At 49.7% G+C, this 27,840-nt stretch overlaps 1 protein-coding gene across 1 annotated transcript in view; it reads right to left on the bottom strand.

Moving 5' to 3' along the window:
* Positions 1-22: 22 nt before the first annotated feature.
* Positions 23-27,840, bottom strand: part of LOC111833628 (ephrin type-B receptor 1) — a 131,039-nt gene continuing 103,221 nt past the window's right edge. Inside the window, exons 7-16 of the mRNA XM_072710648.1 lie at positions 20,797-20,959; positions 19,061-19,169; positions 18,812-18,876; positions 15,107-15,295; positions 14,358-14,605; positions 11,812-12,027; positions 9,081-9,230; positions 3,967-4,160; positions 3,590-3,745; positions 23-565 (exon numbers count right to left, since the gene is read on the bottom strand). Coding sequence (XP_072566749.1) covers positions 457-565; positions 3,590-3,745; positions 3,967-4,160; positions 9,081-9,230; positions 11,812-12,027; positions 14,358-14,605; positions 15,107-15,295; positions 18,812-18,876; positions 19,061-19,169; positions 20,797-20,959 — 1,599 coding nt within the window. The 3' untranslated portion in view covers positions 23-456. The remainder of the gene's footprint in view (positions 566-3,589; positions 3,746-3,966; positions 4,161-9,080; positions 9,231-11,811; positions 12,028-14,357; positions 14,606-15,106; positions 15,296-18,811; positions 18,877-19,060; positions 19,170-20,796; positions 20,960-27,840) is intronic.

Below are 27,840 nucleotides of genomic sequence, written 5' to 3'. Positions count from 1 at the left end.
CACCCCCCCACCCCCTCCCACCTAGGCTTTCTCAAGTATCTCAGACGTTTCAGTAGAAAAAAATGGTGTGAGAAAGAGGTCTCCGGAATGATGGTCAGACAGATAGTGGGAGTCGTGACATGGTGGCAGGAAGTGGTTTTTTTTTCTGTTTCCTGTTTCAGTTCTGGGCTCCTCAGGTGAATGAGACACAAAAAAAAACAATCCCCATGTACTATACCACAGCTGATTTTCCAAGAGGAAGGGGATTTGTTTTTTTTTTTTTGTTCTGCTTTTTTTTGATTTGCTGTAGTAACCCTCATCATTCCAAATGCACTATCCAATGGCGATAGTCCAATGGAAGCCGGAGAAAGTGACCGTCCAGTGCCAGGGCCGCATTGCGTGACATCAGATCACGGTGACCGTCTCCAACCAAGCGTGCTCCGTTGGGCAGAAAGTCGCCTACGGCGCCCCCTGCAGTCATGCTATGGAAGTTGGTGACTGGGCCATCTGAGATTGGATGGACTGGACGCTGCTCAGGATCTTCTTCTGGTGGCCTGCCAGGGTGACGCCGATCCTCAGGAGGTCCCTGCAGAACGACAGAACGAGAGAAAGGAGATGGGGAAGACTCAGATGTGACATTTGAAATGGCACTGCTCGGTACCCGGCTGAAATTGCCGGCACTCGGCAAGCCACTGTAACCTGGAGTCGTTCGCCTGAGGGAATTAAACATTTACATATCCCTTTGTTCGGTGAAGCCGGCGAGTAAATATAACCACACTTAACCAGCTTGCTGAATCCATCAATTTTTGCCGGAGACACGCGAGATACGGGCCTTGCTGGCAGCATTCATATGCAAATGTGGCCCTCGACGTTTATAAACGGAGGCCAGGAAGACATAATTGGACGAGGCTTGCTGGGGAATTGTTGCCGACTTGTAACAAGGGGAGGGGGCTGAACATTTATTTGACCCCCCCCCCCCCCAGACTCCGAACAGCAAGACCTCTGTTCTTGTGTAGAATGACCGCTACAATTACTGTGATCCATAAATTTGAACAGATTAATGGCGGGGGTGGGGCGGGGGGGGGGGGGGGGACAATGGAGGCCCGGGCGGATTTTGCACTCCGAAGCACCGTGACGCTGTCCTGTGGAAGTCAGGGGTGAGGATGGGGGGATTATTCTGCCACTGGTGCAGAAACGGGGACCAATTATCCAGGAGGACTGGGAGAGGACTGAGAGAGGCCCAGGTCGGCGTTCCGGAAATTTTCCTTCAGTTTAGCATGTGCGAAGCCGAGCTTGTAGCCAGGGACGGCGTTCCAGCCTAACGCACTGGGTGGTTAGGCTCTAACGACGCAGCAAGATTTGAGGGCCTTATCTCCCGGGCAGAACCAGCACTCCCCTGGGTCCACGAACTCATGACCCGCCGGGCTTGCTGACAAAGGGAGCGCGAGGCCACACGGGACACTCTTCCGTTTCATCCCGTCTGGTTTTTTTTTTGCTTTTTTTTGTGGCTCGGCGATTTTCCTGAGCGGCATTAATCTTGTGCTCATCGCTGCTGCCCGCGGCTTTCACTCCCCATTGGGAGGAAAGAGGCTCCCAGCCCCCCCCCTTCTTTTTTTACAGCTGGGGGTGAAGTGGGGGGGGTCCTCTACTCATGTTCTCTACCTGACAAATCCTGCTATAAATTAAAAAAACGACGTGAGAAGAAAAAAGAAAGGTAAAAATAAAGTGTGAGACTCTGGGGAACGTAATTATCCGTGAGTGGGCAGTATTTACGCTTACCCAAGCCTGACAGAGAATCTCCCCCTGCCTGTGGGTGCGTGTTCATCAGGCAAACTCCTTTATCGTATAATCACATTTTTTGTAGGATTTCAGCACCAATTCAGTAAGTGTGAGAGCATTTTATCCTGAGAACCAGTGCTACTATTGTAATATATCAATAACATTCATGCTCCCTGAGTGCTTATCCACTTATACAGGGTAACGACAGCGCTTGGAGGCTGTCCCACTGGGTGCCAGGGGGTGAGGTCAATGTGCTTTTACATAGCAAAACATCTGCAGTACATTGACTTAAACCCCCCAAACCTCAACCCATAACAGTCTGCTAGCCTGAACGATAACATAAAATGTCTATTTATTATCAATTTCTAAACAAACACTACTGTACTGTACACGTTGCATGTTAAATGGTCTTGTGATTTCTTATCCATCTAAGTTATGTCCCTGTATGTACAAAATTACTGTACGCACTGGGAGCACTGCGTTTTTGACCCGTTATGTGAAATGCTAAATTTACGGCACTGAAAAGTTTGCAAGTTACTGCGAGAAAGGTGAGATATCACGGTGACAGAGAAAGCTACCATGTGAGTGAAGCGCAATGCAGTAAGCACTTACGTACCGAACCCATACCCATACTGACATGGCCCTGCTTACTAACGGTGCTGAAAGCGTGACCAAACCGACCTGGTTGTGTCACCATCATCCGATTGGTGGAGATGCACAGTGACAAGAAGGAACCAGTGATTGGAATTGATATGCATGGATAATCTGAAGGAAAAATGGGCATATTCTATATATTATCCATTATCGGTAGTATCACACATTGCGATGTATTGATCCATTCCCGAAAACTTGGTATTTGACAGTTTCCAACATCCAACTTAAAAAAGTACTATAGAATGGCTGAACGGAATGGATTCGTAATGCAAATTACACAAGCGAATGCTAATTCTGCTATTGTTTGATGGTGACATAACACAGTAATTCTCACAGACGCGCTAGAAGAAATTAGCACACAGTCAAACATGATGTAAACCGTGTGAAAGGTTGACAAGGGTCTCTTTGGTTTTACGTCACTGTCACTCTCCAAACCCCTTAATGCCTTTATCGAGCCAACGCTTCTACAGTGGAACACTGAAGTGAGCTGAAACCTCACTACAACTAACGTCTCTTCATGTGCTGGGGTTTAAACCCACAACCCATGCATTGTTAGCACAATGCTCTACTTGCTAAGCTACAGACAACTCAAGTCAATCCATCTGTATAGATATGGGATAGCCATAATGTATGGAAGGTTACCCCAAAATCAACTGGATTCATTGGAATAAGAGCTGGCATCATGGAGTTATAAGGATCAAAGGTCAAGGGTCAATGGGTGTGTTGAGTGCATTATGACTGCGACACAGTTTTAAAGGCGTGCTATAAAGAACAGAACCTTTCCTGTCAATATGGGGGGCAATGACATGTTTGGAGTGACCCCAGTAAGGTGTCTGGTCTGATGCCACTCTGGAGTTAACACGGCAGCCTTCTCCCATTGGCCTTGTGGGGACACGGTGGGAAACCAGTGGGGATGTAACGCAATGTCTCTGCTACGGCAGGGAGCCCCCTCTATCCTCATTACCCAGTCTGCCAGACAGGAACCATCCGGAAATTTCTGCCCGCAATACACCCATCATCATAACACCATGCAGCCATTTTACTCTAATAACTCTTCCTGTTTATTGCTCAGCTGCGCCCATTACAGGGCCGTCTTACACAGACCCTCAGTGGTATTAAGGTGGGCCTTCTGCCATCCCTGGGGGGCAATGGAGAGCTGGGAGGGGGAGGTACTCACTCGGAGGTCATCTGGGCCACCAGAGGCAGGGAGGTGAAGCCAGAGCTCAGGAAGTTGTCCCGGTACTGGCTCATCTTGATGGCCAGCAGCCAGTCCTCCACCGAGCTGATGGTGGTGAAGTCAGGCACAGAGCGATCCAGCAGGGGCTGGGAAGGCCTGGGAGGGGGAGAGGTGTGTGTGTGGGGGGGGGGGGGGGGGAGTCAGGGTAGGACGGGGGGAAAGATTTAAAGGGAGGAGAACATCGAAGAAGGGGAACGTCATTTGTATCATTTGTGTCTGAAGCTATCTCTGAAGAGCAGTGTCACACTGTGATGGCATCTATGCGCGTGTGCGTCCTGGTGTGCGCGCACGTGTGCGGACGTGTGACCGGTGCTCACACTGCGGTGATGCTGGCCACGGCCTTCAGGCTGGCTGGGTTGCGGATCATCTTGTCTAGCGTGTTGACGATGTCCGTGAACTTGGGCCGGGCGTTGCGGTCCTTCTGCCAGCAGTCGAGCATGAGCTGGTGCAGGGAGGAGGGGCAGTCCATGGGGGGGGGCAGCCGGTAGTCCTGCTCGATGGCGTTAATCACCTGCAGTGGGTGGGAGGGAGGAGGTGGGTGTGGAGTGCAGTCGGACAAATGGGGGGGGGGGGGGGTGCAGAGGAGAGAAGGGGGTGTTAGGAGCAGAGGAAGGAGGTGGCAGTGGGGTGTTAGGAGCAGAGGAAGGAGGTGGCAGTAGGGTGTTAGGAGCAGAGAAGGAGGTGGCAGTGGGGTGTTAGGAGCAGAGGAAGGAGGTGGCAGTAGGGTGTCAGGAGCAAAGGAAGGAGATGGCAGTGGGGTGTTAGGAGCAGAGAAAGGAGGTGGCAGTAGGGTGTTAGGAGCAGAGGAAGGAGATGGCAGTGGGGTGTTAGGAGCAGAGAAGGAGGTGGCAGTAGGGTGTTAGGAGCAGAGGAAGGAGGTGGCAGTAGGGTGTTAGGAGCAGAGGAAGGAGATGGCAGTGGGGTGTTAGGAGCAGAGAAGGAGGTGGCAGTAGGGTGTTAGGAGCAGAGGAAGGAGGTGGCAGTAGGGTGTTAGGAGCAGAGGAAGGAGATGGCAGTGGGGTGTTAGGAGCAGAGAAGGAGGTGGCAGTAGGGTGTTAGGAGCAGAGAAAGGAGGTGGCAGTAGGGTGTTAGGAGCAAAGAAAGGAGGTGGCAGTAGGGTGTTAGGAGCAGAGGAAGGAGGTGGCAGTAGGGTGTTAGGAGCAGAGGAATGAGATGGCAGTGGGGTGTTAGGAGCAGAGAAGGAGGTGGCAGTAGGGTGTTAGGAGCAGAGGAAGGAGGTGGCAGTGGGGTGTTAGGAGTTGACATCCATGCTGAACGTCTCAGTGTATCCAGCTGGAAATCGGCGGATCAGGCCCATCTCCAACGGCGATGGGATTACCGCGGCAACTGGCCAGCCGGCGAGCTGGAAGCGTGACGTGGGCCTCCTGGCAGGCGCCCTGCCGGTTGGCATCATCGCCAAAGTCAGGCTAGCTACGGCGAGCATGCCAACTCGGACACGGCAAAAGGAGGGCGAGCTGCTGAGAGCTTTGTGTGCCTACCTCAAATATCATGGCCTGGCTGCTAACTGGATAGTTAGCATCTGTTTCACAAGAATGAAATATTAGGTAACGCTTTACATTAAGTACACCTTCATAATGCATTCATACAACATTCAGTGCACCTTCACAATGCATTCATAATGCATTCATAGAACATTCATAAGCAGCATGCAAGTACACCTTAACATCCTAACATCCCTTAACAGCTTTAATATACATTAATAACAAACATTACATGATTATACAATTATAATGTTTGTTATTATTATATAATGTTTGTTACTAATGTATATTACAGCTGTTAGGGGATGTTAAGGTATACATGCATGGTGTTTATGAATGTTTTATGAATACTTGATGAATACATAATGAAGGTGTACTGAACGTTTTATGAATGCAATATAAAAGCATTATGAAGGCGCAGTTAATGTAAAGCATTACCAAATATTATAACTGACGTGTATAAGTAATGTTACGAAAGGCAACCAGAGGCGTTTCTTCTGGTTTTTTCTCTTGTTCTCTCGCACCCCCTAATCAAATGCTGCCATAAGTGATCGTCTATATCACCTATACAGGGTTGGGCAGGCCCCTCACGATCTGGAAACACCACATTCAATCTTTTGCTCTCCTTGGCGAGTGAAGCAAGCATGCAAGAGGAGTGAAGAAGCGTGAGATACAAAGATCACCGCGAGATCACTGTGAGATCATTGTGAGATTATTGTGAGATTATTGCAAAGGATTACATGAGAGGCTGCTGTAAACATGTTTGGGATCCCCTGAACCAGCACTGTACAGGGATTTTATGCACTTACGAGTTACTAAACTTTCTGCATGTCGACTGCTGGCCTTCGTGTGTTGTCTGCGGCTTTTGCAAAACTCTCAAAAAAATTCCCATTTAATTTCTTATGCTGGCACGGCAATAGGGAAAGTCGCGACGCAGAAAAGTCAGCTGTGGGGGGGCTAAATCGTCCTTAAAACGGCTCTACTGCTGCCCTGGCTGTACACCCTGGAGAGGACGCCAGTCCATTATAAGGCGTACGCGCTCACTCACAGGCTATGGGCAATTTAGAGACGTCAGTTAGCTTAAGTGGGTCTTCTGGACTGAGTACAACACAGTGAGAACCTGGGGGCTCGTTTATGGAAGATTCATATGAATGGAAAAGACGAAAAACATTTGGACGCAGAATTATATGAAGATTATGGGATTTATAAAGAAAAACTTATCCTGGAAAAGTTTGCACATTTACGATTGGTCCAGAACAGTCGTATGAATGCTTTATAGGTAACAGAGAATAGTGGCATCAGACAGTGATGTGCATCTACGTTCCATTTACAGTTACTTTTAGCGCTGTTACTTTACATCTGATATACAACTAACGTTGAGCTGTTGTTTTTTTGTTTTAAATAATTTTATACATATTTCAATATTTTTATTGCATAGAATCTAAGTTAGAAGTGTGTGTCCTGAAAAGTGATTATAGGCACCAACACATGGTCACCTGCATGACATATACAGTATAATCCCGTTATAGTGGACTCGCTTATAACAGAATATCATCTATAACGGACGAGGTCGACTGGTGCCGGCCGTGCGCCTTTAAGAACATGCAGAAAAAGCATCGGATATATTGGACTCGCTTATAACGGAATATCGTCTATAACGGACAAACAATTTGGTCCCCAGGGCCACTTTTAGCTGTAGTTTTGTTCGGCTATAACGGACATGCAGCTCCGCCTACAAGGGGCGTGGCGTGCCGGTGATATCCAGCGCGGATACGTAGTCGGGATTATTAATAGTCACGCTCTATAAATAGGCATGGCGTAACAACAGGCAACACTGATTGGTCTGTGTGGCTGTCCGTCACCAGGCACGCATACATTGGCCCTGGCTCATGAACGACCTACCTTACAAAACCACGCTGTTCCTGTCCGTATATAAGTACCGACAAGACTTGGATTTTTCTGGACAGGAACATACCAACAGGAACAGACTGGGAGATATTGTTTCATTCCATTACTGTGCAACTCATCTGTTACATCAACATATTAAGAGCCATCAATGTAGGTTGTTATAAAAACACAGACACACACACGCACACACAGACACACACACACACACATACTAATCAGTCTCATACTCACATAAGTTAATAATAGGCCTAACTGACATTCACTCTGAAACTAATTTATCACAGGTAGCCTACGTCTTATAAACAATTCGTTAATTAAGCGCATGCTGAATAACGACTCCCTCAGAGACATGATTGTATCATGCAGATAGTGAGATCTGTTGGCTACACCTCCATGATGTGAATCTCCTGTTCCAGCACATCCCATAGCTGCTCTATTGCATCACGATCTGGTAACTATGGAGGCCATTTGAGGACAGTGAAGTTATTGTCATGTTCAGGAATCAGTCTGAGATGATATGAGCTTTGTGACATGGTGTGTAATCCTCCTGGAAGTAGCTATTACAAGCTGGGTACAGTGTGGTCATGAAGGGATGGACATGGTCAGCAATAATACTCAGGTAGGCTGCGGAATCTAAACGATGCTCAGTTGGTGATATGGGGCCTAAAGTGTGCCAAGGAAATATCCCCCAAACCATTACACCACCACCAGCAGCAGCCTAAACTGATGAGAAATTGTGGGATGGATCCATGCTTTCATATTGTTTACGCCAAATTCTGACCCTAATATCTGAATATCACAGCAGAAATCAAGACTCATCTAACCAGGCAACGTATTTCCAATCTTCCAATGTTCTACTTTGGTGACCCTGTGCCCACTGTAGCTTTGGTTTCCTGTTCTTAGCTGTCATGAGTGGCACCCGGTCTGCTGCAGCCCATCTGCTTCAAGGTTCCCGTTGTGCGTTCAGAGACGCTCTTCTGCACACCTTGCTTGTAATGAGTGGTTATTTGAGTAACTGCTGCCTTTCTGTCAGTTTGAAGCAGTCCGGCCATTCTTCTCTGACCTGTGCCATCCACGTGGCATTTCGCCCAGAGCTCCGCCGCTCACTGGACTTTTTTTTCTTTTTCCAGCCATTCTCTGTAAACCCTAGAGATGATTCTGTGTGAAAATCCCAGTAGATCAGCAGTTTCTGAAATATTCACAACAGCCCATCTGGCACCGACAACCGATGCCACGAGCTGTATGCCAGAGTTTTCATATAAAAGTTTTCCTTTGACTAATATTTACATGTCTAACTCACAAGAGACAGCGGTCACCCACATAAGTGATGGCGTTTAACCTCATTCGACCAGCCACCTAGAGAAGAATGCTAGTTTAACGGATTTTAAAGTCAGCCATTTTTAAAAACATTATTATTGTTTCTGATTGGTCCAGCTTGTTGGACAGTGGCAGACACACGCTGTCATTTGACAGCTATCTTTTTGTTTGCCGTTCCTCTACTTCAGACACTATAAACTCAAAAACAGCAGCCTCTCATGTAAACTCTTTTTTTCCCCCTCTTGTTTGTGGTTCCGTTGTCTCTGAAATGGTATTACAAACATACTATATGCTCCTTTATAAATATGCAGGGTCAGTTTACGGTAATTTCTGGGTGGGAATGGGGCGCTCTCTTAGGCACCCACAAATATGGAAGTCTCTATAATATGTGGGATTTATAAGCTGTAGTGTGCGTATCGCGGTTTACACAAGGTTTTGTAAACTTTTACTGTGCGAATGAGCAATGAGTTTTCATAAGAATGTTTCCTCTTCCACAAGAATGTAAGAACATTTTTTCATAAATGAGCCCCTTGGAGAGAGAAGGCAACAGTCAAACCCCAACTGTGGAGGTGTGAGGCTACAGTGCTGGCTACTGAACCACCAATTTATTATTATTATTATTATTATTATTAACTCTGTTCAGATGCCTGTCTGTATATCATATTATATCAATGCGCCAACAGGGGGCGCCGTGTCGCACTTACGTCCTGGTTGCTCATGTCCCAGTAGGGTCGCTCGCCAAACGACATCACTTCCCACATGACGATGCCGTAGCTCCACACATCACTGGCCGAGGTGAACTTCCTGTAGGCGATGGCCTCTGGGGCCGTCCATCGGACTGGGATCTTCCCACCCTGGATCCAGCAGAGGGAGGGGGAGAGAGAAAGAAAGAGAGAGACAGAGGGAGAGAGAGAAGGAGCTATGCATGATCCTTGTAATAAGCAGAACGTCACAAGCCACTAACTTTTCAGCAGAATTTTCAGAAACAGCAGAAAACCCTGAATATACATCTATGTAAGCATTATTTTGAAGTTAAATTTAATTAAGTGTCGTATTCTGAATGAATGCCAGAAAAATCCACAGATGGAATGAAACTGACCAGTTTCAGTAGGTACAGTAAGTAACAGTCTTTCAGATCCCTGTGTCACAGCCGGTCCACATCCCACTTCACAGATTACTTGCCTCCAAACCTCGTCGCCAGCCCAGTCATCCCCATCACCATGCCCACCATCAAGTAATCTCATTTTAACCAATCACACCTGCTCTAAATCAAGCTCCTATCAAGCAATCTGTTTTATAGGGGTCTCTGCTTCTTTTCTTGGTGTTTGGTCATGATCATTTTATGATGTGGATCATTTTAGATGTGGCTCTGTTTAGATCAGTGGATTGTTGTTTGGGTTCTTCTAGAATGGGATTTAAACAAAAACCTGGTCATGGCCTAAAACCCATAGTTAAACATGCCCTTTTGGAACATTTAAAGAGCAAAGTCAGGTGTTTCTAAACATGTTTGTTTCCTTTAATGTCCTGTGGGGACTTTATTTCTGGGGGTGTGAATTTACTTTGGCAGCCTGGTGAAGGCTGAGGCAGACCCTGGTGTGACAGGCATGATTTGGACCTGCTCTGCTCCTACGTTTCACTCCCAGAATACCTCAGGCACCACGGCAGGGTGACAGGTGCAAGACTCTGACAGGTGTAATGCTAAGATCAGCCAATGGGAAAATGCAGCAGCCTGTCCGTTGGGTGCACCCTACATCCGCACCCTATAAGGCCCTCCTTCAGACCATCCTCAAAATGCATTTCCCCCTGTAGTATGGGCTCTGCTCCCAAATCATTTTCTGAACGAGGTGGATCTGCTAATATTAAAATATTCCCAGTGATGTATGTTGACTGTCCTCACTAGCTGCTCATAGTGCTTCACCGTAACAGTACCCCTCAGGCCCTCGACCAGCATACTACCCTCATTACTGCTAAAAATCCCTTTAAAACAGCAGTCTCCCATCCCCCCTCCCCCGTTGTCCATTCCCTTATGGTTCTGGGATTTATTATTTTCAAGGTGGGGGGTGGTGCCAGTTTGCTTTTGGTAATTTTAGGGAAGGGCTGCCTGTCCTGTAATGAATTATTAAATTTTACAGCGTTGTTGTTTTTGTTTATGAGGGTTTATGGGATGGGGAGGGGCAGGGGTACAGCCCCTCCCCCCTGCCACCAGGGAGAGAGAGTGTGGAAAACAAGGTGTTTCTGAGACACGCAACATTCCCCAGACCTGCTCGGTAGAGGGACTCAGGCTATAATTACTGTGGGGGCAGATTCCAGCTTTATGATGAATGATGAAGAAAGCAGCCCTGAACTCCCCCCGCCCCCACCCCCCATAGAAGACTGGCACACAGAGGAATGTTGACAAAACAAAAGCCTGTCTAGTTTTTCCCAAAACTATGAACGCTGGGGTGTCCGTCCCCGATTGGTGAGGCTGTACCCATGACACACACATGCTTTTGGGTGTATAAACTAGGGGGCGCTATGGAGTACTGGGAGTGGGACGGGGGGCAGGGACAGAATCAGTGGCACCCTCCTATGTGAGCTCTGGGAACCAGCTACAAAATCCGATGGATTCCACATTGGGTTGGGAGCGTGCTGGATTCAAACCGTCTCCAGAAGGAAGCCGCGGGCTGGTCAGGCCATGAAGAGCCAGTCACTCATGCAGGCCGGACAGCACGGAGGCAGCGGGACATCCATCACTTTGAGGCAGGCCTCCCACAGGGTCACTTTTTAAACCGTTTGTTCTGACAGCATTGAAAACGAAGGGAATGCGGAAGGCCGGCTGGCTAGTTTCACTGGGGCCTCAGAGAGGCCTCAGCCTCAGCCACTGGAGTAGTTTATCCTAAGCAGCAGTCACAGGGATGGGAACAGGGAGAGGTATGGAGCCAGGAAGGGGCATTAAAGGAAGGATGACGTGACCTCCACGGGGCGTGCTGTCTTAGGGTCACAGAAATGGCTCCATCAAGGCCATGAATGAGAAATGCCTTAAGAATGGAGGCAAGAAAGAGGAAAGTCATTCCTGGGAAGTAGCAGTGATGTAAATCAGACCTCATGGGTGTGATTTAATTCCCCTGCATCCTCCTGACCCCCAAACCCCTTAATCGCCCGCCACTTAGATTTACTCCCCCCTTTTGCCTCCCCAGACCAACCGAGGTAGGAGGGGGTCAGACTCAGCAATTAATTAATGAAGTAGCCTGTGAACCTTGAGTCACTTTAGAGATTTCTTGCTGGGTTAACCCTGAGTCCCCAGATTCTGTGGAGGGTGCATGTTGGTTCCTGGGGGAAGGGGGGGGGGGGGGGGGTTGGTACTCTTTATAAGGATGGAGTCACCGTTCCACTCCCGCCATAAGACGGTACCTAGCCCCGCCTACACAGAACACCAAAGTCGACCCAGTGACTCACCAGGGAGCTGGTGTAGGTGGGGTCAGACGTGTCGTCCTGTAAGTAGCGCGACAGCCCAAAGTCGGACACCTTGCACACCAGGTTGCTGTTAACCAAGATGTTTCTGGCAGCCAGGTCTCGGTGCACGTAGTTCATCTCGGAGAGGTACTTCATCCCAGCCGCCATTCCGCGCAGCATGCCCACCAGCTGGATCACCGTGAACTTCCCGTCATTCTGCTGCAAGGCGGGGGGGGGGGAGAGGGGGGCGGTCAGGCACGAGTCAATTATTTATCATGATTTTTCTTAATTTCCAAAAAAGACCAGCAGAGGGCAGAGTACTTAAATGCAGCTGTGATCTGAAGGTCCCATTGACCACCATATTCTATTGTACAATCATCATTTTTAATTTCCAAAAAATACCAGCAGAGGGCAGAGTAGTTAAGGGTGGCCACACATATGACTGAAAGCTTGCAGAGCTTCTTCCTTGTTGGTAGTATCTGGTCAAGCTTGTTCCCTAACTACCCCCCTAACCCTCCAGCTATTGTATGAGTTTGAAAGAAAATGCGCCTTGAGTGAAAATTTTAGTGAACGACGTGTTTATTAAAGTGGTGGGTTTATTCAGAGCCACATTAGATTAACTACCTTTGCTTTCAAAAGCACTGACCCGAGAAGCTGAGAAAGGAACTCATGCAGCCGAACAAAACCCATGTGCCCCCTGGGATTTGAACCCACAACCTCCGCAGCTGATGAGTTATGGCAGGCCTTATTGCTTATTGCACAGGTTACCTTAAAACAATCCTCTGGCAGAGCACATTGCTAGTTCAGCGAGATGCAGACACATTGTGCATCTAATGGTATGCTGGGGATAATTTTTTAAGGTGGGATGGGTTTAATTTCAGCAGCACATACATTCTCCACCGGCAATGCAAACCTCTTGCCGCGCAGTGCGCCTTTCTGCACATTTTTTCAGGAAAAAGAGGAATAATCGCATGGTTTCAGGGTCGTGAAACCAGCAGCTGGTTTAAGGTTAGACGGGGAAATTTATTTTTCTCCCCCAGATATACGCTCCATCTTAAATTTTACCAACATTTACATCCAAGGCCTCCCATTTTGGGAAAATCAAGATATCCGCAGTCATAAATTACAGCGGGAAGGTTCTCTCAGAGATGGGCCTTATTTCAAATATGTAATTAATTTCCATTGCTTGTCAGCGTCAGACTGCAGCCCTGTGACCCTGATCAGCATAAGTGGGTGGAAGACGGATGGATGGATGGATGGATTTTCCTGGCTCATTAACACATCACTTGGTCGCACAGCCAATCTGTGCATGCGAATTATGTGTCTTTTGTTATGTTATTGTTACGTAATTTTTCTGTGATTCTCTGACCAAATAGACTCCCTGTGTATCCTGTTCCCGCCCACTCCTCAATTTCATGACAGCCAACCACCCCCCCCCCCCCCCCCACCAATGACTCCCAACACCAGGGCGAGGGCCTCCCTTGAACGCCTTTTGTGTGCTGCAATTAGGGGCACCATCAATGGGGGGGGGGGGGGGGGGGGGTAAAGGTATGATAATTCCGGGGGCCCTTGAGTGACAGGGGCCGTAAAAATTAGACTGATCTGAGTTGGGGGGGGGTCCAATATAAAATGCTTTCATGAGTTCAAATCTGCTGTGTAAGATATAATATTGAGTTTGAATCTGAAGATGTCTGATTGGATAAAAACAGGCAAAACAGGAAGTAAGAAGTGTTAGTCGGGTCGGGGGGTTTTGAAAAAGCCATGTTGGATGGCAAACAAATGGTTCAAGAATCATTCTGCAGACACTCCGTCCATGACTGACGTATGTTTTCTGCTTCCCTTACAAAGAAAAAGAAGACAAATAAAACAAGGATCTCCATCTTCAGTCCTGGAGAGACCTACACATTTTTGCTTCGCTGTCATTTATCACCCCTGATTCTACTTCTCTGCTAATTACCACCCGCTTCTTGAATCAGTTGTGGTGGAACATAGAGAGAATTAAGCTCTTCAGAACCGGAGGTGGAGACCCCTGACGTAAAACTTGACAATGTGTGAACGAAAAAGAAACCCCCACCCCCCCCTTCAAGACCGTGCTCAGGACGAGCGGAGAGGAGACAGGCAGCTTCAGTCTGCGGTGAGGACGTTGGTGACTCTGCCCCCTACTGAGAGAAATGCCAGACGCTCTCAGCTGCATGATCGATCGGGCGTTTTCGGAGAGGCCAGTCAGGCATCTTCCCCCTCTGATTAATGTCTGCCCAGCTGGCTCACATTTCCTCTCGATTCACTCCCCCACCCCACCCCCCCGTCCTTGGGCCAGATTTCCAAGGTATCCCCCCTGCCATCGATACCATGAATCACCTCTCTGTCCATAAATATTCAATTAACGCAGCTTGACTGTTATATACGACACTTGGGTACTTATTGTTATTTTTGATTTATTTTCTAAATAAATTATTTACCGGCGCTTTGGCTGTGTAACTTGCTAAATGATGTACAAGTCACCCTGCCCCCGTCCACCCTGAGTGGGATGTCAGTCCCCTACCACGTACCCTAAGGAAGGAGTCCAGAGCGCCATTCTCCATGAACTCCGTGATGATCATGACCGGCCGGCTCTTGGTAACCACTCCCTCCAGTCGGATGATGTTGGGGTGGTCAAACTGGCCCATGATGCTGGCCTCGCTCAGGAAGTCCCGCCTCTGCTTCTCCGAGTAGCCTGCCTTCAGCGTCTTGATGGCCACCGACAGCTCCCGCTTGCCCACTGGCTTCAACCGGCCCTTATAAACCTCGCCGAACTCCCCTGGGGGGGCACAAGGGAGGCAAAAATCCAGATATACACATCAGGAGTCTGCAGGTTAATCAATCTGAGGTTTTCCCAAACACAACCACACCCCACCCCCATCTTCATAACATTTGACTGAGTGATAGCCCCACCCTAAGGAAACCCCCAGCACCCCTATCTTGACATTAGTCCATGTCGAGGCACCCCAGGGATTGGGGGCGTGGGGAGGGAATCACTGTTGCAATTACCATGATCTGCAACATCTCTGTTATTCTGCTGAGACTCACAGGAGTATGTGGCAGCTTGTGGAGTTGGGTGGGGGAAGATGTGGGGGTTGTTGGTAATGCCAGCAGCTTGTAGTGGGGGGGGGGGGGGGGGGCAGCACCGAAAGTAGGACACGGGGGCTTTTCTGCTGGTTCTGATTAATGGAATAGTACCCTCCCATCGGTTCACTCGCACAACCCCATCGAGACTGATTACACCCTTGCGATTCGGGGGGGGTTTAAAGGGCCGTCACACCTGCGCCGATGACCTCCTCGATCTTCACGCAGGAGACGTCAATCTCCTTGGCAAACTCGCGTACAGCCTCATTCGGGTCCTCATAGGTGAACGGGTCGATGTAGATCTTCATCCCCGGGGAGCCCGGGAAGTGGGAGGGGCAGCCGGCAGGGGTGTGGCAGTTGGTTAGGTCTGGCCTCAGGGAGAGCTCTGAAACAAACAATGTCTCGGCGATTCACTAGGGGGCACTGTGGAGTCTGAGAAGGAGTCAGAGAGAGGCACTGACGTGAGGCATGTAAGGAGGCTTATCAGATTAACAACAAAAGAAAAGAGGCAGGACATTAACCAGACAGCAAAGTACTAGGTCGGCTTTCAAAATGGTCAGCATCAATCAGAGGCAAGACGCGTTGCCATAGGTCACGCTATCAGTATGCTTAGCAGCCGACCTTGTACAGCCTTTAATTTTACACTCCAGCCATTTTTACCGTGGGGTGTTTGCTGGTGCCGTCAGGTTAAGTGCCTTTTGCCGAGGGAGGCAGAACCCATGTGGCGAATGTGCCGGGTGTCCACCACGGCCCGCTGAGCTGGATCCAGGGCCACAGAAGAGCTGCTGGCTGTTTAAGGAATTAGCCTGGGCCGTACCAAGTGCAAAGACACGGGGGAGCTGTGTTTACAACCCCAGTGCGGTGGTTGTTTCCCAAACAAGGCTGTGGTTCTTCTTAAGTCACCGGGCGATGATGCGCATCAGGCTTGCACCGAGTGACACTTCTGGGTGCGAAAGGCGTGTGACGTTAACAGATAACGAGATGCGATGTGTCAGCACCCCCCATCCCCCCCCGCTCCCTGCCTCCTCCTCGCTCCCGAGGCTCATCTTTGCTGTAGCAGCAAAAAAAGTTTCCCCCGAGACCCTGTCTCTCCACAAGTCGCCGAAAAATGGATGACATCGGCTCGATATGAAATGGCTCTTCACGCCACAGAGGGGGAGAGAACTGCCATGCCAACGTGAAAATTGACGTTTTCCTGAAGGTAGATGAAAAATGGAGCTTGGTGTGTTGAAGTGCCCGTGTGTGTGTGTGTGTGTGTGTGTGTGTGTGTGTGTGTCATGGGTGAGAAGGTGAGAAGATAATACACTTCACAGTATTATAACAGTGAATAGGGAAAATGTGCTTTCAAATGACGATATAATTCTAGTAATGAGTTATTTCGACATTTGATTCATAATTTAATCTCAAAAACAGAGGAGGTATAACCCAATCTACCTCTATGAACCAGCCTCCTCTGGTGCGTGTGTATGTGTGTCTGTCTGTTTGTGCATCTGTCTGTCTGTCTGTCTGTGTCTCTTCTAAAAGCTGGTTCATACTTCTCCGCACACATGCAACACTCGTGAATCTGCTCTGTGTACACAGACAACGGAAACGCTCATACTTCTCCAGCCAAGCTACGTGAACAACGTGCAAACAACGTGTCATAGAGGAAACACATTGCGTACTTGCTACGTCATTCCAATATGGATATGCAGGAAGAAAAAGGTTTGCGCATTTGCAGCGTATCCGGAGCTGCGTATGAACTGTCCGTGTGGACACAGATGTGGAGGGCAGCACACGTTCATCGATGATGTAAAATGCCTCATAAAAGGCCACATGGACACGTCCGCATGTAAGAGTATGGAGAAATATGAACCAGCCTTAAGAAATCTCAGCCGTCCCGGCAACATGACCAAGCAAAGATCACCAAGTAAACAGCGTCTAAACAAAACCAGCAAAACCACTGCCAGGCTCATATTTTCAAACATGCTCAAATTATATGACAATATTATGAAATTATGTACATTACAATTAAGAAAACGATAGTATCTACAAAATGAATCACACATGTCTCTTAAATCTTATAGTTCCTTCGTGTCATGCTCATTATCCTCGCGGCCAGGCTGCCTTTCACGGGGAGTTTCTGGAATGATCCGCACCTAGTTTAGACTGTTGGATCCTCTTTTTGCTCGCAGCTTATGGTTCTGTTGAAGTTTGCCAGGTCGGGGCCATTTGGTGAAGGGAGAAGCTTCCCAGTATCGGGGGGGTGGGCGGCGCCCCGTCCGCCAAAGCCTACCGCCTGACAGCCGTGAACCGTGACAACTTGGACAGAATTGTCAATTACGCGAGCCCTCGCGTCTGCAATTAGCTAATTCGTTCAGGCGCTGGCGAAGCGCGCTACACCCCCCCTTGCCCACCAACCGTGAAGGCGCCCTGGCACTGGCTCCCACCCGCCGGCGCCCCTCGGTGTTCCAGCCAAAATCTCTCCCCAGCACATGTCCGGGATCTTGTGCTTCTACCGCCGTGACGTCGATGTTCAATGAAAACGGCTGAGCGCCATCTCCATTTCCGCCACGGTGGCGCTGTTTCACACACTAACGAACGGTACAGATGTGCCGGTTCATATTTTACATGTGTGCGTGACCTGGAATCTGAATCCCAGCTTCCCTCCCTGGCATAAGACAAAGAGGACGAGAGACACGAGAACCTGCTTTAGGAACCGGGTTTGTTTGCCCGAAAGCTTCCGAAGGCTATTCTGGACTCCAGGCCAAGTTAACTCAAGTTACCTTCATTCTAAACCAAGCTAACTCACCATGGGGAACTCTAGCCTTTATGACTCTAGGGAGGATTCTTGGCTTCTTCAAGCTATATATGTTTATAAAGCGCTTTTAGCAATAGCTAAAATGATGGACATAACAGTGCTGAATCTTCTGTGGCAATAAAAACCCAAAAGACAAACAAATAAGAGAGGAAACAAAAACTGTAATGTTAATTATGGGGTGGTGTTCACTGCCAGCTAGCTGCCCACCCCCACACCCCCACGATGGTCCTCTTCATGCCAAAGATGGCGGCCAGCTTTCCCTAGGGTCGGTGCCGTCTGTGACGGACTCCGGGCGGAATCTGCTGTGGCTAGCCCCCCCCCCCCACCACCCCCAGCCCCCATCTGGCTGTTATGGCGCCCGGCCTCGTCGGAGGAGCTGAGCGTGGGTCCCTTCCAGCCAGAGCGGCCCGAGGTGCAGCTGGGGATGCAGGAGACCGTCCAATAGCGAGACGCTTTGGTGGGGGGGGGTTGGGCGCATTACAGGGACCAACCATTGGACAGTGCATGCTAGCAAGGGGGGAGGGGCTGATTTCCCCTATAGTGTATGTGTTTCAGTGTCCGACAGGCCAGTTGGGGGCGCTATAGAGCTTCTCTCATACACTGCCATGGAAAGAAGACGACAGATCTCGGACTTTCGTTGCCGCTCTGTCACAGGAAAAGTCCTTCTTGAAAAATTCAAACAGCATGCCACCTGTACTCCATCTACCATTTGAGATTCCGCCACAGTCCTACAACCCAGAGGTAATTTATTGAATGCACCCTCCCCCACAGGTTCTTGTCATAATTAACGTAACAATAAATATATTACTTCTGACAGTAAAATTATGGGCTGCATTTGAGTGCCTAAAAGTAATTACAGTTTTTAACGCAACATGCCTACCTATTAGTCTATGCTCTGCTTTTTTATTAAGATTCTGATTGGCTTTGGGAGCCTGGCTGTGGGCGGAGCTGCATAAACAGGAAGTGCCGCTATACGACATGTCGTGATACATCATCGCATCATTTATACAAAATGATTCAAAAATAGGGAAAAAGCAGTGGGCCTGACATTGGTGCCTGACCCCGTTAGGGGGGGGGTGGAGGTAGAGACAGCGGACTGACCTCTCCCTGTATTGTAGTGCTGCAACTTGTCACTGTATATGGTCTCCTTAATGAAGGCCCTCTTCCTGCAGAGGGCGCAAGAACAGATGGGCGGATGTTAGGGTTAGCGATTGGCCTGTGTAACGGTCTCAGTAGCATTAGGGTTAGGCTGTAGAGTTAGGATGATGGAGTGTTGGGAATACACTGGTTGGGAACGTGGAACGGTTCCAGCCCTGCACGGGGCCATGTGTGGGGGGCTGGAGCACGTACCTGCTGCAGACGATGGAGATGGCCACCAGGGACACGACCAGCACCACGCCGGCTGCCGCTGATCCCGCGATCAGGGGCAGCTGCTCCCGCAACTCCGACTTGTACTCGTCTGGGCGGCACAGGCAGGGAGCGAGAGGAGAGGAAAGAGAGGGAGGGAGAGAGAGGAGAGGAAAGAGAGGGAGGGAGCGAGAGGAGTGATGAAACGGAGCAGCACTGAATCCTTAATGGGGCCTACAGAACCCAAGTAGAACCTACAGACACACACTCACAACGAAACCTGCACCCCACCTATGTAACTTCACTTCCTGTTTGATAAGCACGATACGGATTTCTAGAGATGGTGCGATATTTGTGCTGGAGCCCCAGCATGCAGCCGCTGACTCATCTCTGCAGCTGAAGGTTGTCGGTTCAAACCCCAGTAAGGGACTTGTAGTGGCGCCATGAGAGGTGTGACCTTTGCGGGGGATAAATCCGTCCATCTGGAAATCCCAGGATACGACCCCCCCCCCCACCACCCCTCCCAGATAAGTGTGGATGACTCAGCCGGCAAACCTCCCGGCATCCTGGGAGGGGGTAAATTAGCATCAGCAGGAACAGGAAGTCTGACCCCAGGATGCCACGCCCTCCTGTCGAAAGGGGACGGCCAGCGTTCCAAGCTGCTCGCTGTACGAACTGCCACTCCCGGGCTGCCCTGGACTTTTGCATCGGCCAGAATTCCATTTTTCATGGTTTTATTTAATGGGGGACAAAGGCTTCCCTGCTGTGGGGTGATTGGACAGCCATCGGAAGCCACACCTCTGAAGAAGGGGTGGTGTTAAAAATACCAAAATAGGGTATATTTAACACAGACCATGATGATCCTCCTCGGATTACAGAATGTGCCCCTAACTCACTGGCATGGGGGGTCGACCTGCCAGCTCCTTTCCACAGATTCGTAAATCATGTCCGACTATGGGCTGCACCCCCCCCCCCCACCCAAAGCACAGTAAACGGTCAGCTTTGCAGTGTCATTTGGACTGCAGAAACCGGACCTACTTCCTTATCAGAACCTAGATAGGTAAGAGTTTAACGGAATGGGGATCGCTGATGTCATGTGACCTCCTGTAAATTCAGTCCCATGACTGTGAGGTTTCTGGCAACAGTCCAATACAGCAGAAATACAGCATGATGTAAGCCTTAAAGTTTGTACAAAACTGAAGTTTCAAAACTGCAGAGATATGTTAAATATATGCTATATATATAATTTCAGTACAATTTCAAACATAATCAGCTTCATGCATATACATTAATAATACATAATATGCTTATTATTTATGACTCTAAAAATACAACAATGACTCCCAATGTTCGGTACAGCATACGTTTGAAAATATAGCACTCATATATCACCTTGTGACGCAGTTAATAATTGCACAGGGGTCAGAGAAACGCTGTACCACTTTCAGAGCACACACATACAGCTAAAACATTGTCTCTGTAATCAGGTGTTTACTCGCTCCCAGCCTCACAAGCCACGCCGGTGGCTAATTAATCACTCTAATGAGTAATCACCGCTAAGCTCTGTAGGACGGCTCCCTGGTTTGTGATGCGTGCCACACGCTCACCCCTGTCATCCCCCAGACTCCGCCCCCAGCTCTTTTAAGGCCCAGAATCCAAGCAATCACAGTGCAGTCCAATGCCCCGCCTCTCACACAGGCCACACCCCCCAGCCACGCCCTCATGCCCTTAGCTCTCACCGTCAGTCAGGGTCTGGAAGCACATCTTGCCGCTGAACTTGCCGAAGCCGGCGACAGTGCGCGCGCGGACCTGCACCTCGTACATCGTGCCGGCCCGCAGGCCCTCCAGCCGCACCGTGTTGGTCTGGCTCCGCACCACCGACGAGTTTGACTCCGGGTGGTCCTGCAGAAAAATAGCCGGGGGAGGGCAAAGTCACTTTCTAAGCCTCAGGAGGTGAATTTAAAATTATACATGGCATATTAATACTATACATGATAGTCTGATATTTCCCTCTGTCATATAAAGATTAGTGGTGGATCTGAGATTTTTCTTTCACTTTCTATATTTGTGCCCCTGTCCTTTCTGTTGCGCTCTGTTGATATTAATCAGCCGCCATCGACTAGCTGTGGTCATGGCAGGCCAGCCAGAATCTGCCCCTGACCCCGCCCGCCGGACTCTGACATGCACCCGGTTGGGGGGGGGCAGCTCAGGGCCTTCCGTTCTGGGCCAGTGCCAGGCAAGGGGCCGTATGTCTGCACAGAAGGCTGGGTGACTCACAGAGGACCCCCGCAGCAGAACGCTTGACCGGATGGACCGGCGAGTAAAAGGTCAGAGGATTAAACCCGTCAGGTTGTACGTTTGGGCGACACGTTTAACCCCCGAAATTTACACCTGAGCAAATCAATAAGACTGTAAGCTTTTGGATAACAGGTGGGCAGGGGGGGGCTTCTCAATTTTCACATGATTCTTATGGGTAGGTGGCACAACGGCCCCCACCCTCCCTACCAGCCTTTGTTTCCGATGCTTTGCACCTTCAGATGACACCACCTGTAGGGCGGGTGTGTATCTGGACTGCAGACTGACCTGGGAACTGTGAAGGCATTAACTAACTCATTAAGTGCTCCGGGAATTTCCCAAAAACCGAGCACACAGGCTCATTTTAAAAAGTAAGTATTGCTTAAGTAAGTAAACATCTAAAGCAGGCAGATTAGGCCTCTCCGTGTTGAGCTGTTAAAGGCCGATCAGTGGTCCTTTGCAGTTTCACTCTTTATTCTTTCAAGTGAAGTCGTTTGTTTTTCTTCCATGTTTGCAAATGTGAAATGCCCCCTTCGGGATTCATTCCAGGGCTACAAACCAAACTGGAGTACTGGGGGAATTGTCAGCTGAGCACGCAATGGGGCTGGGGGGGGGCGAATACAGAAACACACACAGACGCTCACAAACACGCACGCAAAAATGTGCACATGTGGAGACGCACAGATGCACACACGCACAAGCACAGATGCGTACGTGCCACAGATATGCACACATATAGGCACACACAAACATGCACTGATGGGCACACGGACAGATGTGCACAGCCATGCATACGCAAAAACAAGCACATGCAGATGTGTACACGCACAGATGCACACATACAGACAAGAACAGAGGCAGACACGCATAGACACACGCACAGACGCACACCAGCACAGACAGACACAGACGCACACACGCACAAACACGGAGACGCACAGACGCGCACACGCACAAACACGGAGACGCACAGATGCGCACACGCACAAACACAGAAACGCACAGACGCGCACACACATATACACAGACGCGCACGTTTCCCCTGCGGCAGCTTCAGGCTAATTAGCAGAGGCGGGAAAGAGCTCGGATTGTCCTTGATTTAGTGGCGTCTGAAGTGCCGCAGACACTAATTACGGAATAAGACTAATTTATTCCAAGAACACGATTATCACCAAATAAAAGAAACACTGGAGAACTTTGAGGTTATTACAAGGAAAAAAACATTATTTGTTGTATTTTCATTTCCATCAAAGAAAAGCCAGTGGAAAAAAAGACCAGAATAAGAACCCCGCCTATCAATCGCTGGAGACGAGCCAGAGATAGTGCTGGTACTGGTGGACCTCAGCCTGCAGGGGGCGCCCATATGCTCAGAAGTCCACGCAGCCTGTTGATTTAAATGGGGTGCTAATTTCGACTGTAGCTGGGGCCCCGATCCCCTCGGTCTTCACATCGTAGCTGAGGCTTCGTCTTTTCTGTTCTGATGAGTCCGTCCTGGGCCAACTCAGGCAAAGTAACTGGGGCATGGTGCTGTTACATGCCCTGTCCATTAGGGGGCGCCACCTTTCAAAGTCAGTTTAATATGACGGGAGGGGGAGATTCGCCTTCAGCAGTGAGGGGCACTGGGAGCAGATGATAGCTGCAGAAGAATTTCGGCGTCAGCGGCTGTATCGCTTCCCAGGTAATACCAATCCGGCAGCTCAGCTGGCAGATATTTATAGGCAGCCCGTGTGCGACGATTCGTAATGGGGAGAGACGCGGGAGATAAAAGGAGCAGGGGAAAACAATGTGACAGGGAGGGAGGGAGGAGGGAGGAGATAGATAGGAAGCTGGTGGGGGGGAGCGTTATCGTAAGGAGAAAGGAAACTGGCACGGGATGGGCGAGACAGTAGCTGCAGAGGCCCTCGGTGGGGGTAAAGCAGAGGGAGCTCATCAGCGCAGCCGGTGGGTAAAGCGGTGAGGGAGCGGGGGCATTCAGCTGAGAGTGTGACACTGTGGGGGGAGCAGGGAGGAGCGGCAGAGGGGGGGTGGGCTTAGGAGCACTGAGGTGCATGTTTACGCTTGGAGGTGAGGCACCATGCAGCCTGACCTGCTCGTCTGCAACACCTCCTGTTCCTCATTTCTCCATCCCTCCGTCTCTGTCATCTGTCCAGCTGTCTTCATTTTTCCTTCTCTACCTCTTTTTCTTTCTTTCTTTCTTTCTTTCTTTCTTTCTTTCTTTCTTTCTTTCCTTCTTTCTCTACCTCTCTCCTCTTTCAATTTTCTATCTTTATCTTTCTCCCTTTTCTGTCTCTCTGTCCCTCCTTCCCTCCCCCTCACCCCAGTCTCGACAGAGGTGTAGGGGGAGGTCAGCTGACACACGCCTTTCAATTCTGCTTCCAGACACCCAAACCCAGCTTCTCTCTTCACGACCCCCCTCCTCCACCCAGCTTCCCTGACTACCCCCCCCCCCCTTTCCGAAGCACAGTTAATGAATGGGAGGTAGCCGCTCCCTCTCCTCTCGAAACAGAGAGAGAAGCTAATAATTCCGGGCAGAATTAGGCCAATTACCGAGTTCGGCTGACATTAAAAAAAAAAAACGAAAAGCGAAGTTCTGGATTAATTATTATAACAGGAAGTGCCCCCCCCCCCCCCAAAAAAAAAAAGGTCTCATCAGCCAGCTGCTCCTGAATTTCGCTTCAGAGAACACCCACCAACAGCAGTCAGCCAAAGAACAGCCAATCAGGGATGGTGTTACATAACATGGTGGGAGAGCCAAGCGAAAGGCCACAGCACTGCAGGGCCACAAAGGGATAGCGCACTGCCGGAAATGCTAATCGGGCAGCGGTAAGAAGAACACGCCAACAAGTCCATGATAACGACACGTGCTGGATGGGTGGGGGGGGGGGGTAGACAGTTTGTCCTGAAGGCCCACAATGCCAGTACTACCCCCTCCCCCCACGAAGGATGGCATGACCCCACCTCCCAGCTGGAATACCGATGGGCTCAGATGCAGTTTGCTAAGGTAGGTTAGAGCGTCTTTGGGGGGGGTCAGTGTTTCCGCAGACAGAGACTACAGCCTTCAGTCCAGTGACAGATATCGAATATCACTTCTGCCAGCCAGTGGAGCGTGTGACCAAAAGTCAGCCCCGTGAAGATTTTTGGCACTCGGCATGCTGGGACGACAGGACGTCCCACTGCCTGCGAGTGGCAGGTCTGTGGCTAGTCAGTTGCAGGTCAGCAGAGCATCCTACTCGATGTTGGGCTGTCAGTCAGAGGTTTGGGGGAGGGGTTAATAGTGAACATTAGCCAAAGAGAAGCAGAAACCCCCTCCCTCCTTCCCTGTCATATTTACCCTGTCAGAAGAGCAACTCCCTGAGCTCAATCAGCCGTCTACATCCTTGGTGAAAAGGTGGTGGGGGGGGGGGGGGGCTGTCCCTCCCACACAGCTGTGACACATTCAGGCATCATCAGTCCCCTGTCAACCCCCCCCCCCCCACCATCACCACCCCACACACATCCCCTTCTCTCCCAAGCACCTGCGCCGTCAAACCTGCCCAGCTGCGCAACTTGATGGGGTGGGGGGGGGGGGGGGGGGCGGCAACAAGGTGAAGCTGTTTCTGTAGAAAGTCGCCCCAGAGAGCAATGTATATGGGTAGATAAATAAAACTGGGATGTGGTGGGAATGAGGAATCACCCCCCGACCGACCACACGGGGGGTTTTCTGAATGGGGGCACGGATTCAAAAGTAAAGCGATTTTAAGGAAACCATGGAAACCGAAAGCTCTGGTCCGGTAGAAGCTTACCTGTCCCAAGTGATATATGGCATGAACCAGTGAGAGGCCCGTCCTGTCAGACGATAGCCACACTGCACTGTCTCTCAGCCTGCCTCCCCACCCCACCCCATGGCTTCTCAGCAGACCACCGGAGGGGGGGGGGCAGGATGTCTGTATGAGCTCACGTATGGTCTGGACAAAGGCGTCATGTGGGAGGTTTGGCCGACAGAGAGGGAGGGGTGTGGGATGAATGGTGAAGCAGGGCCTTTGGAAACGATGGCTTCGCAGGGGAGGTTCGGGGGGGCCCAGGACTCATTAAGTGCCCTGGGGTGTCCCATGCCCGAGAATGTGTCAGCATTTCCCGGGTTGTGCCCGTCATCCTGCCCTGCCGACACCCGCTCCCATTGCATATGGCGGCAGCTGAGGAGGATGACGGCACTCCCGGGATCGGTTTGTGAGGAAGGTGGGCACTGTGCAGCACCCCGCATGGTCCCATTACCACCAATGAGCCCAAATGATTTGAACCCAAACTATGTACCCCTCCCCATCCGCTGTGTTTCTGTCCTGGCCCGTCTGCACACATAGAGCGCCTGTTCTGCTTATCTGAACTTTCCACAGCTCTGAGAGGAAAACGCCGGAATGCGTGACCCTATCGATCGCCGCCGCACGCCATTGCCAGGCTCTGAAGGAGAGATGTTGTGATAGATCGTTGCCCTGATGCTCAGGGACAGGGTGTCACTTAAGGACATGGAGGCACTTTACTGTATAGCTGAAGAGACTGTCTTCTACAAAGCGGGGGGTAGGGGGAGGGACAGAGAGGTGATGGAGACATGGATGCTTTTCCTGGATGATCAGGTGCATTCTAAAGATGACTCTGAGATAACCCTTTGGAGTTTGCTAGGTCTCAGAAAAGTCAGTGACTCTGAGATGGCTGATACTGGGCTGACTCACTGACTCTGAGATGGTTGGCTGACTCTGAGGTCACTGACTGACTCTGAGATGATTGACTGACTCTGAGATGGTTGACTAACTCTGAGGTCACTGACTGACTCTGAGATGATTGACTGACTCTGAGCTGACTCACTGGCTCTGAGATGGTTGACTGACTCTGAGATGATTGACTGACTCTGAGCTGACTCACTGGCTCTGAGATGGTTGACTGACTCTGAGGTCACTGACTGACTCTGAGATGATTGACTGACTCTGAGCTGACTCACTGGCTCTGAGATGGTTGACTGACTCTGAGGTCACTGACTGACTCTGAGATGATTGACTGACTCTGAGCTGACTCACTCACTCTGAGATGGTTGACTGACTCTGAGGTCACTGACTGACTCTGAGATGATTGACTGACTCTGAGCTGACTCACTGACTCTGAGATGGCTCAGTGAGTCTGTGCATACCTGCTTTGTTCCAGTCTATCACTAAGTCTGAGATCACCTGCCACAAGCAAGACCACCCCTCAAGTCTTACATCCCTCGATATCTCGGCGATGCTTGGAGATTAACACTAAGAATATGTTCTGGAGTGGTTCAGAGCTCCGACTCAGAGCTCCAGCTCGGGAGGGTTTGGGGGGGGGGGGGAGCTGACTCCACTTGTTAGGTCGGACCCCCGAGAGCTGATTGCGAAGCCGCAGAAGTCGGCGAAAGACCCGACAGCTGCCCTTCCATCCGAGTCCAGCCGAGCGTGGCTGTTGCCTAGCAACACTGTGCTCTCTTCGGAATCTCTGCTCCTTTGGAATTAACACCTTATCTGTGAGCTGCATAAAAGGGCATTTAAACAAATATTTAAAAGGCATTTTAAAAATGGAAGGTAGCATCAGCAGAGATATGTCCGTACTGAGCAGAACCCGATTGCCGTCCACAGGTCTTTGTACACGTATTTCGAGCGCTGGTCACATTTTTTTCTGATTTGTTGGGCTTCCAGCTTGTCTGGGAATTGTCACAGCGGTCTGCAGTGTGACGTCCCCTGTGAAAGGGACCCAAAACTGATGCTCTGTGTCACACTTTAGTGACAACCTGAAGGTGTTTTTTGGAAGGGGTATGTTTGACACACACAGGTGTTTAAAAGGGCAGAACGGTGGGAATTAAGGGGATTTGAAGGTAGCACTGTGGCCTCACACCTCCAGTGCCATACAGTATGTTCCAATTCTGCATGCTCTCCTCATGTTGTGTGAGTTTCATCCACATCCCTCACAAAGACATGTAGTTAGGTTAAGAGGCACCTCTGAATTTCTGATACAGCTTGATTGAATTTGTGTGTATGTGGGTGTGTGTGTATATATATATCCCAGAGTGTTTAATTACTTAGGACAGGAGCACCCAACCCAGGAAGACAGGGCTTCAGAATACATTTTAATTAGTACATGACTTTAACTAGAAATTATGGATGAGGAAAATTAATATTCCAATAATGGCTTCAATAAAGCAATTAACGCTCAGTTTGAAGGTTGACAAGAGCACTTGGCAGCCCCAGAAGCGGGCAGTCTGTTTAGGACAGACCTGAAACAAACGCCCAACAAAGTTTTTAGCCTTTTAACCTTCTAGGATCAGACCTGCCGCCTTTCTGCTGGAATAACATGTCTCTAATGAGGTTAGGGTTGCAAAGAGGTAAATTTTAGTAAATTTTCCAGAAACTTTCCATTTTGGAAATTTTGGGGAATTTTGGAAATATTCTAAGTTGGAAACTTTCCACGGGAATTAATGGGAATATATGGGAATAAATTTCCGAATTTTG

Source organism: Paramormyrops kingsleyae, chromosome 4 (genome assembly GCF_048594095.1).
Source record: "Paramormyrops kingsleyae isolate MSU_618 chromosome 4, PKINGS_0.4, whole genome shotgun sequence".
NCBI lineage: Eukaryota > Metazoa > Chordata > Actinopteri > Osteoglossiformes > Mormyridae > Paramormyrops > Paramormyrops kingsleyae.
Note: the sequence above shows the minus strand (reverse complement) of the source record. Positions and strands in the feature narration are given on the sequence as shown.